The 16,876-nt window shown below is 32.5% G+C and overlaps 1 protein-coding gene across 3 annotated transcripts in view; it reads right to left on the bottom strand.

The window, feature by feature from the left end:
• The window catches only part of LOC126880470 (mothers against decapentaplegic homolog 3), a 57,381-nt gene that overhangs the window by 24,716 nt on the left and 15,789 nt on the right, over nucleotides 1–16,876 (bottom strand). For all 3 annotated transcript variants that reach the window (XR_007696602.1, XM_050644330.1, XM_050644329.1), the window contains exons 5-6: nucleotides 12,873–13,050; nucleotides 1,503–1,597 (exon numbers count right to left, since the gene is read on the bottom strand). Coding sequence is in view for 2 of the 3 variants with exons in the window: in XM_050644330.1 (XP_050500287.1) it covers nucleotides 1,503–1,597; nucleotides 12,873–13,050 (273 nt within the window). In the remaining variant the exon portion in view is untranslated. The remainder of the gene's footprint in view (nucleotides 1–1,502; nucleotides 1,598–12,872; nucleotides 13,051–16,876) is intronic.

Below are 16,876 nucleotides of genomic sequence, written 5' to 3'. Positions count from 1 at the left end.
GTCATAATTCCTGTCATTTGACATATTCTACATGTTCCACTCATTAAAACGCCCATTTGGTGATAAATAGCAGTCTGATTTTTGCATGAGAGTTTAATCTCTGTTCGGAGAGTTTGTTCTGTCGGACAAAATACATGTGCCGTTTTCGTGGTCTGACAGTTCCAAAATTTTAACCTGTTCCACAATTAAAACTTCCCCTGTTCCAGTGTTCCCATATATCAAAGTTTGTCCGACTAGACACCCTTAAGCTATTAATAAATTTTCAGCTTGCTATTAATCAACTTTTTTTTCATACGCGGGATCCAGACCTACTACTTTTGTATGTAAATGTAACAATGTAATAAATAAAAAACGAAAAATAATTTATCAGTAATACATTTTGAAAAAAAAAACATATTTGAAAAAATTAGAAGCTACTTTTAATAAAATATTTTTAATATTTAATTACATAAGGTGTTCAAAATTACCCCCTAACACATAAGCACGACTAAAAACGATCATTGAATGAGCTACTTACTCTACGAAGCATTTGTAAATTAACGCATCGAAATACACTTTGTATTCTATTTTTCATCTCATCCCTTGTTGTTGGAGGTATTTTATAAACTTCATTGTTAACGTAACCCCAAAAAAATCAGTCCAATTTATTAAATTCTGGTGATCTGGGTGGCAACGCTACTGGTCCATTCAAAAATGAAAATATCTCGAAAACTAATAAATCTAGACATAGGAAATGTTATCTAAAAATTAAAGTACGGTAATGGTACTTTTCAATAGTGATATAAAATACAGGGTGTTCCATTTAAAATTACTGAGAAAATAATGTACTTGCGTTTTGACTCACCCTGTATTTGATATAAAGAAAATTAGCAGTATCAATCATTCTTGAAAATTTTGACAATACGTAAAAAAATATGGCCATCGCTGTTTTGCTTATTTTTATTTATACTGGGAGTTGAACTTGTTACGATTTTCATATAAAATTGGTTATAACTTTGTAAATACCCTGTATAACATAACAAATCTTTATATTTTTGTGATGGAGAAGTTAACAGGATTTCGAAGTTAAAATAAAATATAGGGTGTTCCATATAAAAAAAAAACAAGTTTGGTCTGCCACTGTGTTATCGAACACCCTGCAACATTCTAACTAATTTTGTAATTGATGATAATTAATGTAATGCTCAAAGGTGGCTAAAATGTTTGTTATTAACTTTTATTGCTATCTATTACTACAGCGGATATATTGAGCTTTACCCCACTAATCAATCACCCTGTAGAGTTGTTACTCTGCTTTAAAATAACTTTTCTCTCAACTTTCTATGATAATATCCGGTTTCTATACATTTTCTGACGTTCTAAACGTCACTACACATAAAAATAAACATTGCAAGTAAGTGAAGGGTCCAGGACTGTAATAGCTCAATGTTCCCGTGTGTCTAGTAGCGTGGTGGTTACTGTATAAATAATAAGAAACAGATACTGCAATTAAAATAACTTACCTATATAATACAGTCTTACTCCCTTTCCTATATGCCGTCTAGTTTGTTCTACTACTGTATTACGATTTACGTTTGACAGCAAGCCCAAACAAAATCTGCAAATACAAATGGTTATATTAAATGAACGAAAATCATTTTTCTGTGCAAAATTTAATAATACGATTCTGGAAGCTTTGCAAAATAGGTGTTTGTTTCGTCAATTGTAACGTTGCAAACGTCAAATCTTTGATATTTTATTTTTAAATAATTATTTTACTTTATTTTCTTTAATATTTCATTCATAATTATCTTCTGTATTTGTTTTACCAGTTTTCTTCGTTAAAAACTCGTTGGCGCCCTCTTTTATTATCTTCTATTTACTATAACTCTTTTTATTTAAATCATCAACTGAACATACTGAACGTACCCCGTATATCCTTACTCTGTAGATATCATAGAAAAAGACAAAATGAATGGGAAAATTCAACAAAATCTAGACGTTTATACAATTTTATACCAATATCAGAAAACATTCCAAATTATTTTAATCCAAAACAAGGTTTAGTACACTTTTTAACAGGACATGGACCGTACCCAACATATTTGGAAAGATTTAACTTAAAAGATGATGCATATTGTGAATGTGGAGAACTAGGTACACCAAAACATATAGTGTTACATTGTGAAAATACTATAGAAAATGAAGAACATAGAGAAATGAGAAGAAGATTAGAAAGAATTGAAATAAGAGATATATTACAAAATGAAGAATATTTTGGAATATTAAACAATCTAACAGAAATAATATCTAAAAAACAACAAGAAATTTATAATAATAGAAGAAGACAACAAATAATCCAACCCTGATGAAGTTGAGTGAGACAAAGTTAAAATAAATAAAATAAAATATAAATTCAAAAATAGATATTCACAATTATAATAATAATAAAAATTCAATATAAAATAAATAAATAAAAATAATAATTCAATACATAATTCATTAAATTAAAAAAAAAACAACTACCAAAGTTGGTAGAAAACTACCAACTCTCTTCTGAAAATAGAGGGACTGTCTTTATAACTTAGAAGGGAGTTGATAGTACCAAAAATATTTTAACAAATATATATTGTTTCTTTAAATTTGTTAAATGTAATTAATAGATTATGGCAAATTATTAATTGTAAAAATAGATTTAGTAGTTTAGTAAAAAATGTAAAAATATAAAAAAAAATATCTGTAATCCCATCAGGAAAAAAACGACCTGGATTAGTCACTAGAGGCCAGGTCATATGTATGAACAATAAATAAATAAATAAATAAAAAAAAAATAAAAAAAAAACTCTGTAGATATCTGTCTTTTAATACGGAACATGCCTGGCACCTCCTACGTCCCACTGTCATGGCAGTGACACTTCGTCTCTCAATTCTCAGTATGGTGGTGAAAAATTAATTTCAGTATAAAAGCCAAAGAAGCTTCAAAATTAAAACATTTCTATTTCAACAATCATCTCTCTTGAGGAAGGAATATTACATATCATATTTTAATTACATTTCTACATCTAACAGCTTTTTATAATCATTTTTACGTATCTAATCTAACCTCCAATGCCAAAGCATGTGCTCTGATATTTTAGTGTAAATATAACTTTTTAACTTACATAATAATAATATGCATGTGAGTAATCAAATAATTTAACTATTCCCCTCATATTAATTCCATTTAATTTATCCTTGTCATCTGCTACTCTTTCTGACGATTATTCCTTAAAAGAATGGCAGACTTGGCACATATTGGTTTTCACTTCTTGATGTTTGATATGTGTCTTATTTTCTAGTTTTTGGGATAAAAGATCACCGTTCTCCCTCCGGGAGTTTCAACAACCCTCAATCCCGGCGATAGAACAACGAGGACAAAATCATCTAGACTGCAACACTGAACTTCATATAGACTGCAACCAACCAACACCTCCTGAACACCTACAACCCCAGAGCCCGTTGCAGAACCAACAGCAGTACCATTAGACATCAAGAAGTTACCATCGAACCAGTACCACAAGCCATGCATAAGTATAATCCAAAAATTGTTAGTTTTTGGCAAGAATTTGAATATATTTTTGTTAAGGCTATGGGTACATAATTCGCAAATATTTTACGGCTATCCCTACCTTTTCTGTCTTTACATGGCAAATTACGTGTAGTAAAATTCACACTGGTATGAATATGTACATATTACTAGAATGGCATTCTACTTGACAATGTCATAATTAGCTTAAAGAGATGGCTTTTGAATGTTCTTGGATAACTGTTATTTTTTGTATAATTGCAAATTATTAATTCAGTTAATAAATGTGATTATTTCATTCATAGGAGATTCTGACCAATAGAAAGCTACAGAAATCTGAATTAAATCGATAATTTTTGATAATCTCCCGTCGTTAAGTATATTACGTCAGATGCCCTTCGTTGCTACTAAAAAATACATTCAGTGACATTAATCACAATTAATGTTTTAAAAATTATAAAAGTGATGACTTTCAATCGTCAAATATTTATAAAAACTGCGTGTTTAATGGCACTTACATAAATAAATTACAATAAAATTTTGGTTTTGAACAGTTTTATTCATGAAATAATCGCAACAAATTGCACTCGACCTCTGAAATTAATATAGAATTTTTGCTCTCGTGACACTTTGACATAATTTCACGAGCCGAAGGCGAGTGAAATTAAAACTGTCAAAGTGTCACTCGGGAAAAATTCAATAATTTCAGAGCTCTTGTGCAATTACTACTGATAATTTTTTCACTAGCTATGTATTCAGTGATTCTAGAGGAATTAGGGTTTCCCCCGGTAGTTGCGGTTACAGAGCACTGGCTTGAAGTCAACGAGCCTTTGTTTGTAGATAAATACACCACAATTGCTAGGTATGATCGTCCAAGCTCAGCTTATGGGGGGACACTAATTTTGTCTACGAGTAATGATTTTTCTTTGGTAACAAAATATGACTTTCTTTTAAGTGAAGCCTCCTTTGAGTTTTCCTTAGTTTACAATAAGAATCTTAATCTTTATATTATTTGCATTTATAGATCACCTGCTTCTTCCGTGGAACTATTTTTTCAGAACCTGCTAAATTTGTTAGATGACCTGCCCCATAAAAGTAGAAAAATTTTATGCGGGGACTTTAACATTGATTATGCTGCTGCTTGTGCTACACGAATATCCTTGGTCAACATATTTGAATCGTATGGTCTAACAATGCACGTTGATTCTCCTACAACAAGGATTACAAAAACTTCATCTACCATAATTGATTATACAGTCTCAGATTTCTCACCACTTGATGTCCACTCTACAATTATTAATGCTGGACTATCTGATCATGAAGCAGTTCATACGAAGTTTAATATCTCCAGCAAACCCTCCTCGAAAACCCGACGTTTAGGCAGGATTTTTTCCACCCGGAACTTTCGTAAATTCCAAAATTTATGCTTAACCTCCGAGTGGCGCTTTTCTGCCATGGACGTGAATAATAATTTCAGTGAATTCTTAGATAAGCTTATCTGTATCTTCAATAAAGCATTTCCTTTAATTGCAATTAAGCCAAAATATCACAAACCCTGGACTACTAAAGGTATCCGAATATCTTCCAAGAATATGCGTTCTCTTCTCTACATCAAGAAATTTACTACCAACGTCTCTATCACTGAATATATCACCAAGTACAGGGCAACCTATCTTAAACTTATAAAATCAGCTAAAAAAGTCTACTACCAGAACCGTCTGGGAAGCTCCAAAAGTGTTGCAAAAGAAACTTGGTCCATAATAAACGATCTTCGAAATAAAACCCACACTGCTCAAACATTTTCCCTTCCAGACCCTGAAAATCTGAATGAATACTTTGTTAATGTGAGTAAAAATATTACATCAACTATTTTGCCACAAGATCCCATTTCATATCTCCCTAATTCAAGAAAGGTCTCGAATTCATTCTTTATAAAACCAGTCGTTAAATCTGAACTAATCCAAACAATTAATAGTATCAAAAGCAAATCTTCCTGTAGTACTGATGGTCTATCGATCAAAATTTTTTCTAATCTTCCAGAAAATGTTTTAGAAGTCCTCATCTCACTAATTAATGATTCTTTTGAGAAAGGTAAATTTCCAGAGTGCCTGAAGACAGCCATCATTATTCCTCTTCATAAGGGTGGTGAAATATCTAATACCTGCAATTATAGACCTATTGCACTACTACCGGTACTCTCCAAAATTATTGAGACTCATAAAAGCCCGACTTATGTCCTTTCTAGTTGAAAACAACATTTTATCACAAAATCAGTTCGGCTTTTTAAATAATAAATGCACCACTGATGCCATGTTTTCTGTACTACATGAGGTTTATCAAGCACTGAACAATAATCTTTACACTGCCACCGTTTTTTGTGACTATGCCAAAGCTTTTGATTGTGTAAATCACAACATTTTGATAAAAAAACTAAATTTCTACGGAATTCGAGGCATTTCTTTAGATTGGTTCAAATCTTACTTGGAAGATAGGAAACAACTAGTTAGAGCAAATGATAAAGACTCTAGTCTCAAAAACATTGTATGTGGGGTACCTCAAGGTTCAGTATTGGGTCCTCTACTTTTCCTTATCTTTATTAATGACATCACTAATTTAAAAATCGATGGAAACATCTTTCTTTTTGCTGATGATACCAGTATCACTTGGAGCAACTCAAATATTGCAACTCTTCATGCTACTATAACTTCTGATCTACTTACAATAAAAACCTGGTCTGACTCAAATTTACTCTCGTTTAACGTAGATAAAACAGTAGCATTGTCTTATAAAGGAGCTCTTCAACCCTTACCTCTTAATAACAGCCAGATCAGTACCGTTGATTCTGTAAAATTTCTTGGCATTTTTTTAGACAGCAACCTTAAATGGTCCCTCCATATCGATTTGTTACGGAAGAAACTCTCTTCAGCCTGCTATGCTATAAGATCTGTTTCGAATGAACTCAATTTAGCATCTTCCAAAATAACATATTTTTCTTTGTTCGAGTCACATCTTCGTTATGGTCTTCCTTTTTGGGGTTCTGGTACAGCTGCCCAATTCGATGTTATTTTCAAATTACAAAAAAGAGCTATAAGATATCTGTTTGGCCTCAGAAGAACAACACACTGCAGAAGTTACTTCAAAGATCACGGAATTTTAACCCTTCCATCTTTGTATATTTTAGAAACAGTTTGCTTAATTCGTAAACATCTACATGTCTTTCCACCAAGACCTAATCATCACTACTTCACGAGAAATTCTACGTTTGACGTCTATCTGCCGACCCCGTCCTCGGAGTTAGTAAAGAAATCGATATTATATTCCGCAAAAAAAATGTACAACCATCTCCCCCTACAACTAAAATCTGCAACATCTTTTCCCAAATTCCGTAAACTGACAAAAGCCTACCTGTCTGAAAGACCATATTATTCAGTAGAAGATTATTTTAGTCAATAACTAAGAAATTACAGTACCCTTTGCACAAGTAGTATTTTTATTATTTTTTTTATCTATATTTGGGTGTCATATGCAGCAGCTTAACTTTTTAACTTTTAAACCTTTTTTATTAATTATTAGGTAGACTATGGATTTGCAATTTATTTAAATTTTTGCAATTGATTATTTCTGTTTTAACTTCGATTTATTTATTTATTTTATTTAACTTATTGACGATTTATGTAATTTTAGTAAATTGGATTGTTACTGTTTTGTTTTTTTTTTACTATTTATAAGCTTTGTCGATAAAATCGTAAAATTTTTCATGGCAATAAAGCATATTTCTATTCTATTCTATTCTATTGTAATAATATATTGTTACTATGGAACGCTTACAATTTTGAACATCTTTAACAACAAAATACTTTGATCACAGAATATATCTTGATGTATTCTCTGCTTCTATCACAAATAATACACAATAAATAACTTTTTATAAAGTTCACCTCTTAAATCAATTATTTATCAAATACACTATATATCAATATTATTTAATCAACAACTAAAAATATTCCCGATTCATGTCAAATAATTATTTAAAATTGTCACTGATTGTCAGTGTCTGACTGACAATATTCTATTCGACTAAGTGCGTTGTATGACAAAGATAGATTTGGAAAATATTACCACGGACATTGTGTTCATTTTTTTCGAATCCTGAAAAAACCAATAAATATTTTTGAAAAAAAAACGCAGAATGAAAGACTAAATTATTACCGAGGGCCGAAAGTCCCTTAGAATAAATAAAAAGTTTATTTTGAATGAGATATTTGGAATTAAAATTAACACTAAATTTTCTCTTCATTTTTCACCCCTGTCACTTATTAAAATAAACATTATAGAAGTTCTCAAGGACTTTTGGCCCTCGCTAATAACGTAATCTTTCATTCTGCGTTTAAATTTTTTAAAAATACTTATTAGTTTTCCTAGGATTCGAAAAAAATGAATCCCCATTTGAATAGCATTGCAGCCGAAAAAACGTACCGATCCTCTTAATGCATTTAATAAGTCATATTTTTATTATATCTTTATTGAACAACAAACATGATTAGTTAAAGTATTTGTTTTGTTTGCTTCCATTCTGAATTTTCAGAGTTCATATTTATCTAAGATTAGGACAAGACGAACACAGACCCTGAGAGACAGCTAGGCTGGGGTGGACGATAGCTATCTTAGTTGGTTGAAATATTATTTTCGAATGGTATTTCAATTAGCTGGGATAGTCTATCGCCTTTTTTCGTTTCACAATTACCTCTTCGTTAGGGTGGATTTTTTTTTATTTACTAACCATCTTTTCAGCGTTGGGAACACATGATAATCGGAGGGGGCTAAATCAGGAGAACAAGCTAGATGAGAAAGCAATTCGAAGACCAACATTAATGTTTGCCATTGTGATAACGCTCTTGTGAGTCGGTGCATTGTATTGGAGAAACAACACTTTTTACTTAAGCATATGCGGCTGTTTCTCACTGGGTTCCTGCTTTAGTTTGTCCAATAATGCACAATAATACTGGCTATTGATAGTGTTACCTTTTTCAAGATAGTCAATTAAAATAATTGTTCAAGTTTCACATGTCAAAAATACTATTATATTTTTTACTCTGTTAAATTTCTTATTACAACCCTTAACTTTAAATAAGTACCAGGCCGACCCTGTCCTGTCCAGCACCACCTAGTTCATCCCCACCTAATTCCATCCCTCCCAATAGACAATATTTGGACAATAGACGGCCGGAGTGTGACGTCACAGCCAACTGCGGCTATATTCAGTGTTATGATGATTATTTTCCAAACAAAGATTGTAAACACGTTGAAAACTAAGGTTTTACCGAATCTCAAGACTTTTTAATTAGTAAAAAATCTAAAAAAAAAATAAAAACAAAATATAAAATCTAAAATTTCTAAAAATCAAATAAATTCTAACCTTACTTCACACATACATACATTTTATTGCTATTTATATAAAACATCATGCTTTATTATTTACACAACCTTGTAAAATTGTTGTAGTAACTATAACAATACTTACATATTGCAAAAAACTGAAATATTCTCTGTAAAAACTGAAAAAACAATAAAAAATACAAATTTGCCACACTAAACAACGTTTGTTTGGAAAGATCTGACATGACATATGTCAATAAAAATTGACACTTCTACGTCATCACTCCGGCCGTCCATTTGCGATTGAGAAAAATTCTCTTCTCCTACACCCGTCGAAGGGTGAGCTTCTCTCTCGTAGCTCTCGCCACACGTGAAGGTGCAACCTTTTTTCTCTACGACCTTTCGAAGAGTCAACTCGGGTACCGCTCATCTCTTGACGGTACAGCCTTTCTTTTGGGCTGAAACGAACAATCAAAAGTCGTGCACGAACAGTTAATTCGGGAGTGACGCCATACACGATTTAGCAACACTCAAAACGCGAGGCACGTGGAATGGGAACAGTCAACTCGTGTGTGACCGGCTTCAGTGTTCGGGACAAGGTCTCACAGCTTGGTAAGACTCTTTATCTACATATCAATATTGTCTGTATAAAACATATATACTCCCACTTGAACCAGTAAACTAGCAATCCTCACTACAGTCCACAATCATACCCTTTTAGAGTATATTCATACTCTCACATATGTACAAGGTATCGTACAATAATTATGTCTTTGGCGGAGATTGGAAATCATCGGTCAACAATCGACGCCAAAAGTACGACGAATTGCGCCTCATAAAGTCAAATAGTGCTAAGAAGTGGTCAGATCATGTTCTCGGTCAATGGTCAGCAAACGCGGCACCCTTGGCAGGATAATTATAATTTTTGTATATTTAAAACTTCGTTCAAAATATGGCTAGTGCGGTCTTTACTGATTCTTGTGGCATCTGTCAATAGACACACCTTCACTTTAGATCAGCTAGAACCACTTCATGAACTTTCTTCACATTTTCTGCTGTGGCATCATCGGTGGGCCATGTAGATATACTTTACTTTACTTAATCAGTAGACACATTTGTACCTTTCGGTGTTGGGCCATTTATAATACAATTCATTAAATTACAATATTTTACAATCTTCTGAATTGTCCTAGCTCTTAACGAACTTTCTCCATTCCTTCCTATTGAATGCCATCTGTGTTGCTTCCTGCCACGTCTTACCCTTACTCTACAGTATCTGCGAAATGTCACTGTTCCATTCTTTAATGGGTCTTCCTCTTCTATTCTTCCCTATTGGTTTGGCGTCCCACACTCTTTTTACTTGTCTATTATTGTCCATCCGGGTTAGATGTCCGAACCATGCCAATTTTTTCTCCTTGATTGAGTAGGAGTAGAGTATCGGTTTGATTTTGAGTCTTTCTCTTATTTCTTCATTTCTGATTCTATCAGTTCTTTTTACTCCGACCGTTCTTCTGAGGTATTTCATCTCTGCTGCCTGAATTCTGCTCTGATGTCTTTTGTTTAATATCCAATTTTCTGCTCCATATGTCACCGTAGGTCTATATATATTGTTTTGTATATTGTCATCTTGGTCTTTGTTGATATTTCCTTGTTATTAAGGAATCCTCTATTTAGTGCTTGGAATAGCTTTCCTGTGTTTTCCATTCTGTTGTTAAGATCGTCCTCGATGTCTCCTTTGTTGTTGATTACTGTTCCTAAGTATTTGTATGAATTTGTCTGTATTATTTTTTGTTGGTCTATCATTACTTCTATTTGATATTCCGTCCCTTGTTTCCTTGATATTTTCATTATATGAGTCTTCTCTTTGTTTACGTTTATGTTGTATTTGCTTGCTTCTAGGTTCCATTTCTCTAAGTTGTATTTCAGTTTTTCTGCTGTTTCCGCAATTAATACTATGTCGTCTGCAAATATACACATCTCAGCGTTTATCATTTGCATTCTGTTCCAACCGATGCAGTATTTCTTGAAAGTTTTCTTACATTCTTTCACTATCTCATCTATTACATTTATGAATAGCACTGGGCTGAGACTTCCCCATTGTCTAACTCCTTGAGTTGTTTCAAATGGTTCTGAATGTATATTTAACATTCTTACTGTATTTGTTGTTTTCATGTATATACTCTTTGTTGCTTCTATCAGTTCTTCACTTACTTCCTTCTTCTTTAGGCTTTCCCGTATATCTTTTCTTTTGACTAAGTCGAATGCTTTTTCTATGTCTATAAAGCTCAGATATATTTCTCTATTTTTCTTTAATGCCTTTTTTATTACTTGTTGCAGTAGATATACAACAATTCACGGAACCAAAATTTGAGAGTGTAGTCTGAAGGAGCATTGGTTCCATAATATTTCTCCAGCTTTTCTATTGTTTTCCTCGCCCTTTTATCCTCAAATTCTAATGTTTAATGAGAGATCGAAAATCGTTTTTCTCCGTATGAGTCATTTTTTCAAACACATCAACTCTATGCATCTTTCAGAAATATACTATTGGCCATATTGCGCTAAAATTTGACATGTACCTATGCCTTAAAAAGGTTAGGCTTTCTAGAACAGTTTTTTTAGATGACAGCGCTATCATCTCACCAGACAGAACAGGCTAGGCTACTTCATCAGGCAGGATCTAGACCTAAGACTTAATCCTGTTTGTTAGAAAATGTTCTAACATAACGATAATTATAATTTCTGCTTATATAATCTCGATACAATTCATTGCATCCTTGACTATTTCAAAACGAACATATCTGCCTTATGTAGTTTCCAAATTAACTAACTCCGAGAAAACATTGCCTCTCCGGTGGCCTCTTTCTTGAGTCGTTTATACAAGGAGCTCTGAACTATGAAAACATTCGATTCTTAGATACATCCTGTTTCCCATAGGCTCGGTCGAAAATAAGAACAATCTTTATACCTTAATTTGACCATGTGTGATTTAAGCTGTCTCGCTGTTGGATTTATGTTTCCTCAAAATCAATAAAGGCCTTTGTCCGTACCGGACAGCATTAGAGTTTTTGTTTATTCTGAAACTTAAATTAGACACGCATAGGACTTTGATAAATTGGTCTCCCCTCTTATTGCGAAACCCGAAGGAAAGAAGAATTCTTATGCTTTAGTCGGGTTTAGTTTCTCAGTCGCTTATTAGCCACCCTCATGGGTAGAAGCTCGCGTTTTTAGCTCTACTTAGAATGTATTCTCTCGAATGATTACATTCTCACTTCACGGCTCTCATTTTCTTATTACCATTAATCGGTATTCACGCGAATTATCTATTCTCTCACTCCTTAGTACTCACATACCTGACTCTCAATAATCGCGGTTCCCTTTACTTTCAATTCTACATAGCTAATGTATGTATTTTTTGAAGTAAACTGAATAATAAGTATATTTGTACAGTGATTGTAAATAATAGTGATTGTGTTAAATAATAAAATAATTATCCCACACGTTTTTTAATCATTTCACACCGATTTACACCTTGCTTCGACTCGACAAAGATTATCAGAGTCTACTTATCAACCACTACAGAAGCTGGTTCCCCTCTTATGTGACGGACAAGTATTCACCAGATCCATTTTACCATTGGTGAAGCGTCCTGCACACCTGTTATTTGATGGTTATTAAGGAGACTTGATTATAATCAACTACATGATTTGCCTTCGAAAAACCAGGCCTTACGCTGCTATGGTTGATTTACTTTGGTTGATCAGCGAAGAAAAAATTCAGGAAATAATTTTAACAGTGTTGGCTCAAGAATTCCTCCTGACAATGCCTCGGTAAAATATCAACAGAAATTTTCAGAGGCGCTATTTCACATAACGTCACAATAAGAAGATCATGACATTCCATTTTTAGATTGTATTCCTGTGTACTTGGATTACTGAATAAATATAAATAGTACCTTTCAGAATTGCTGGGATCTGTGAAACCATCTACAGTTATTGAAGGTTGACTTGCATGAAAGGTCTCTCCTACCCTTGTATTCAGTTCGTAGTAACTGATACTGCACCAGAAAGCTGGTTCACAGTAAAGCACTGGTTGAGCATCAACTGGAGGACTAGGGGTGATTCTTGACATACCTGGAACAAATATTTACCATTGAAGATATTTACTGTAATTATATAGGTTGTCGAATTAAGACTTTTAAAGAAAAGATGAAAAGTTAAGAAGCAAAATTTATTAAAAATAATAAATAATAATTTAAATCTGAAAACTTTTCGTGGAACTACTTTCTGGTAACATCCTTAATCTCTGACTTTTACAATTTATAAGACAAGAGACGACGAATAAAGAAGGCGGAAATGATTCTACAATTACTCCGGTCAACTTACACATCCTAGGTTACAAAAATTACCATCAAGCTGAAAATTGGCAGGATTGTTCAAAATACCATCATCAATGAAATCTAAAAAGTCCTCAAAAACCCGACCCGAGCTAAAAAATTTATGTGGGATCAAAGGTCACCAAATATAGTTTTTAGCGATTCTCAGCGAAACGGTAAGTTTTATCATAAAATTAGTTCTAACAAAAAATGTAGATTCGATAATTATCTATAAAAAATGTCTTATTACTTTTTTTCCTAAGAGATACAACGATTGTTTTTGAGATACAACGATTCAAGAAGTTGTAATAATATGCGCACACGTTTCCACACCACCTTTGAAGTAGTGTACTTAGCGCGTTTTTTTAACGTGGTTTCCCCAGTAGGCCTATTTTACGGATCTGTTATGATTCTGTTTAATTTGAAGCTATTGAATAATTGATATTGGCAAGGGTTAAAAATGATAAAAGTTATAAAATGCAATATATATTAAAAAAAGGGAAATGTATCCAACTGGTTCATAATTTTCTAGTACTTCTGCTTCCTCTTCTCCTTGTTCTTCTTCTTTGTCTTCTTGTTGTTGTTCTTCTTCTTCTTCTTGTTCATCCTGGGTGCAAGTAAGTTACCCCAATAATGACACATCGCATGGCTCCTCGATAGAATCAAATGAATCCTCAATTGTTGGTGATTGAACATTGGAGCACGACCGGTTTTGACAATTAGTGCATGCTACCAAACAAAACAGTCCAACTTTTTTGCAACCACATTTAGCGCTACATCACTTTTTACAGTTGCAAAAAATTGTGTTCAGGAGTTTTTCCGGCGCAGGTGGGAGTAAAGTTTGAATTGGTTCTAATGAACTGTCGACTAATTTCCATCCCCAGTCTTTTGGATCTAGTTGATTTTTTAACCAAGAGGAGTAAACTAAAAAGACAGATCCACACCCAAGAAAGTTACTAGAAAAGTCACCAAATTCATCTTCTTTTTTCGTTGATCATATCACTTTTCGATGATAATCCATACATATTATATTATACTAACACATCGCTAAAGAGTTCTAAAAACAACTGTTTTTATATAAAAGTAGAATAAAAATTTAAAAATTAAAGGAATAATGCAGAAAACACAAAAAATCGCCGATATACTTAATTAACCTATAAAATGACAGAAGTGACAAAATTTCATAAATGTCATTAGTGTCAAAATTTAATAACAGTGGAGTAAACTTGCCTGCGGTTGGACCAATTAGAAACAAGTATTACGGCGCGGTAAATTTGAATCACTCCTCTTGGTTAAAAAACAAACATAGCTGATAACCAAGCCCTACTTTTGGTAATATACCCGAAAAAAATGTTGATGGGCAGCCGCTGAGGTTGGAGGAAGACAAGATAACTGCACTTGTTTTTTATTTCAAGTATTTTTAAAGAAACATGCATATCGAAACTTATCTAAGCACGTAGTTTTTTTAAGCGCTCCATACATAGAGAGAAGAAAGCTAATTCCGTTGGAAATAACTTCTTGTGGAGTTGAATTAGTTTGAACACTTTCGAGTATCACTTTTACGACACTCCACATGTATGGTCACAGATTTCTGCTCTTCAAGAAATTCTAAAAATTCATTAGCTATTTCAGTACTTGCATTGATTAATGTTTTTATACCACGTTCAACGGTAACAATTTCACTTTCAGTTAAAATTTTACCACAAATAAAACAATATTCTGATATTTTTGTTATAACAATGAAAATAACACGAAATAGGTTAAAAAATATAGGTTTAACACGTATTTTCACTCCGGAGTAGTACTCAAGACTAATTAATACCTCGAGGGTGTCATCTACCTGAAGGATTTCGCTACCCAGGAAGATTACGGTGTAATTTGCATAATAGTAAACAAACTAAATTTGCATAACGTTTATTATTGAAATGTTTATTAGTACTTAGCAATAAACATTTTGCCTAGAAAGTTGGCTTTTATTATTATGTTCAAACTCTTCTTAGAAAAGAATAGGTAGGGTGATTAGATTAGCCGACGTACCGATAGAACGTGTTTATTCCGACAAAACCCATCTTTACAAATTGAGTAAGACGCATAAGTAAGAAGAATTATTATAAGTTAATACTTTGTCATATCAATTTAATATTTTTTTGGGAATAAGCCGTAAAATTGAAATAATAATTCTTATTATTTTCGCGTTCTATTCACTTTGTAAAGATTTTTTTGTTGGCACTGTACTGCCGTGCTAGGCCCAAAGGCGGTAACTAACTTTGACAAAATGGTGGCAAAATCGATTTCAAAATTGAATGCTAAAATTTTGGCCCGTTAGGGATTTATGGACTAGCTAATAGTTTTTATGCATGGATATATGCCCAAGTTTATTAAGGGAACCATTAATTATATTTTAAAACAAAGTTTTATATAAAAAAAGGTAGATACCGCTAAAACGTTTTATCAAAAATTACTATAAAACTAAGCCTATTAGCGGTATGTGGTTTACAGTTGTGATTGATATGAAATAAAAAGCTTTTCTGTGTATTTAAGTTTATTAAATTGAAAGAATTAAAGTACTATTAAATGTTATTATTTTGTTGAGTTTCAATTTGACAACAACAAATTGACAATATTTAGTTGTCGTTATCTCTGTTTTCTTTCAAGAGTCAATAAATACATATTGGTTCATTAATAATGATGTTCTATTTGTCATTCAATATAGACAATTAAATATACATACAACCAAACAACATACCTTGTGTCTGGTACATACAAAAAACCTATTTAGTATTACAATGGTATTACCTCATAATTAACATTTTTTATAAAATCTTTTATAGTGAGTCTAATAATTTGGCCAGAAACTGTACTTATACTACGAAAAAAACAGAACTTGTTCAGATTGTTATCAAATGTTTAAACATCTGCTGCTGTTAAGCGTTTTAAAGAATTCTTCAACTGTGAATTTATACCGTACTTTTCACTTTCTCAGCTATTATATTTTTAACGACAAAGGTTTCCTATTTTTTACGACCTGTTATTATAGAGCTTTAAGATTTTTATGATCGCCGACACCGAGCCCAATATTATTATGCATTGTTATATTATTGGGCATTTCACAATATTATATTCGGTAAAATACCATTACTTACAGTAATTAGGGCAAATTTTAATATTTTATTAGTGGTATTGTACAAACTGTTATATGTTATGATTAAAATATGATCACATTGTCTTTTATGCCGAAAGAGTACCTAATTATGGGATATATAAGATTTTTAAAATATTCAAACAAATTTTTGTATCATTATCCAGGTACCAGACGCATTCTTAGAAATTTTATAAAGGAATAAAACCAGCATTTTTGTATAAAACTTAGGTAAAGGATTCTCAAAAGATTAAGTAAATATATCCCAAATCTACAATCCCGTATCTATAATAGCATTGTATAACTAGACATTGTCTAGTTAAACAATGATAATAGCTTGTATTTAAACAAAGAAATGCAATCAATGGGACTGCTAATCCCATGTACGACCAACAAAGGGTTAATTACAGAAACCTTTAAGTATGAAACAAACCTTGCGCCTGTA

Source organism: Diabrotica virgifera, chromosome 2 (genome assembly GCF_917563875.1).
Source record: "Diabrotica virgifera virgifera chromosome 2, PGI_DIABVI_V3a".
Lineage (NCBI taxonomy): Eukaryota > Metazoa > Arthropoda > Insecta > Coleoptera > Chrysomelidae > Diabrotica > Diabrotica virgifera.
This window is presented reverse-complemented; position numbering and strand designations above follow the sequence as displayed.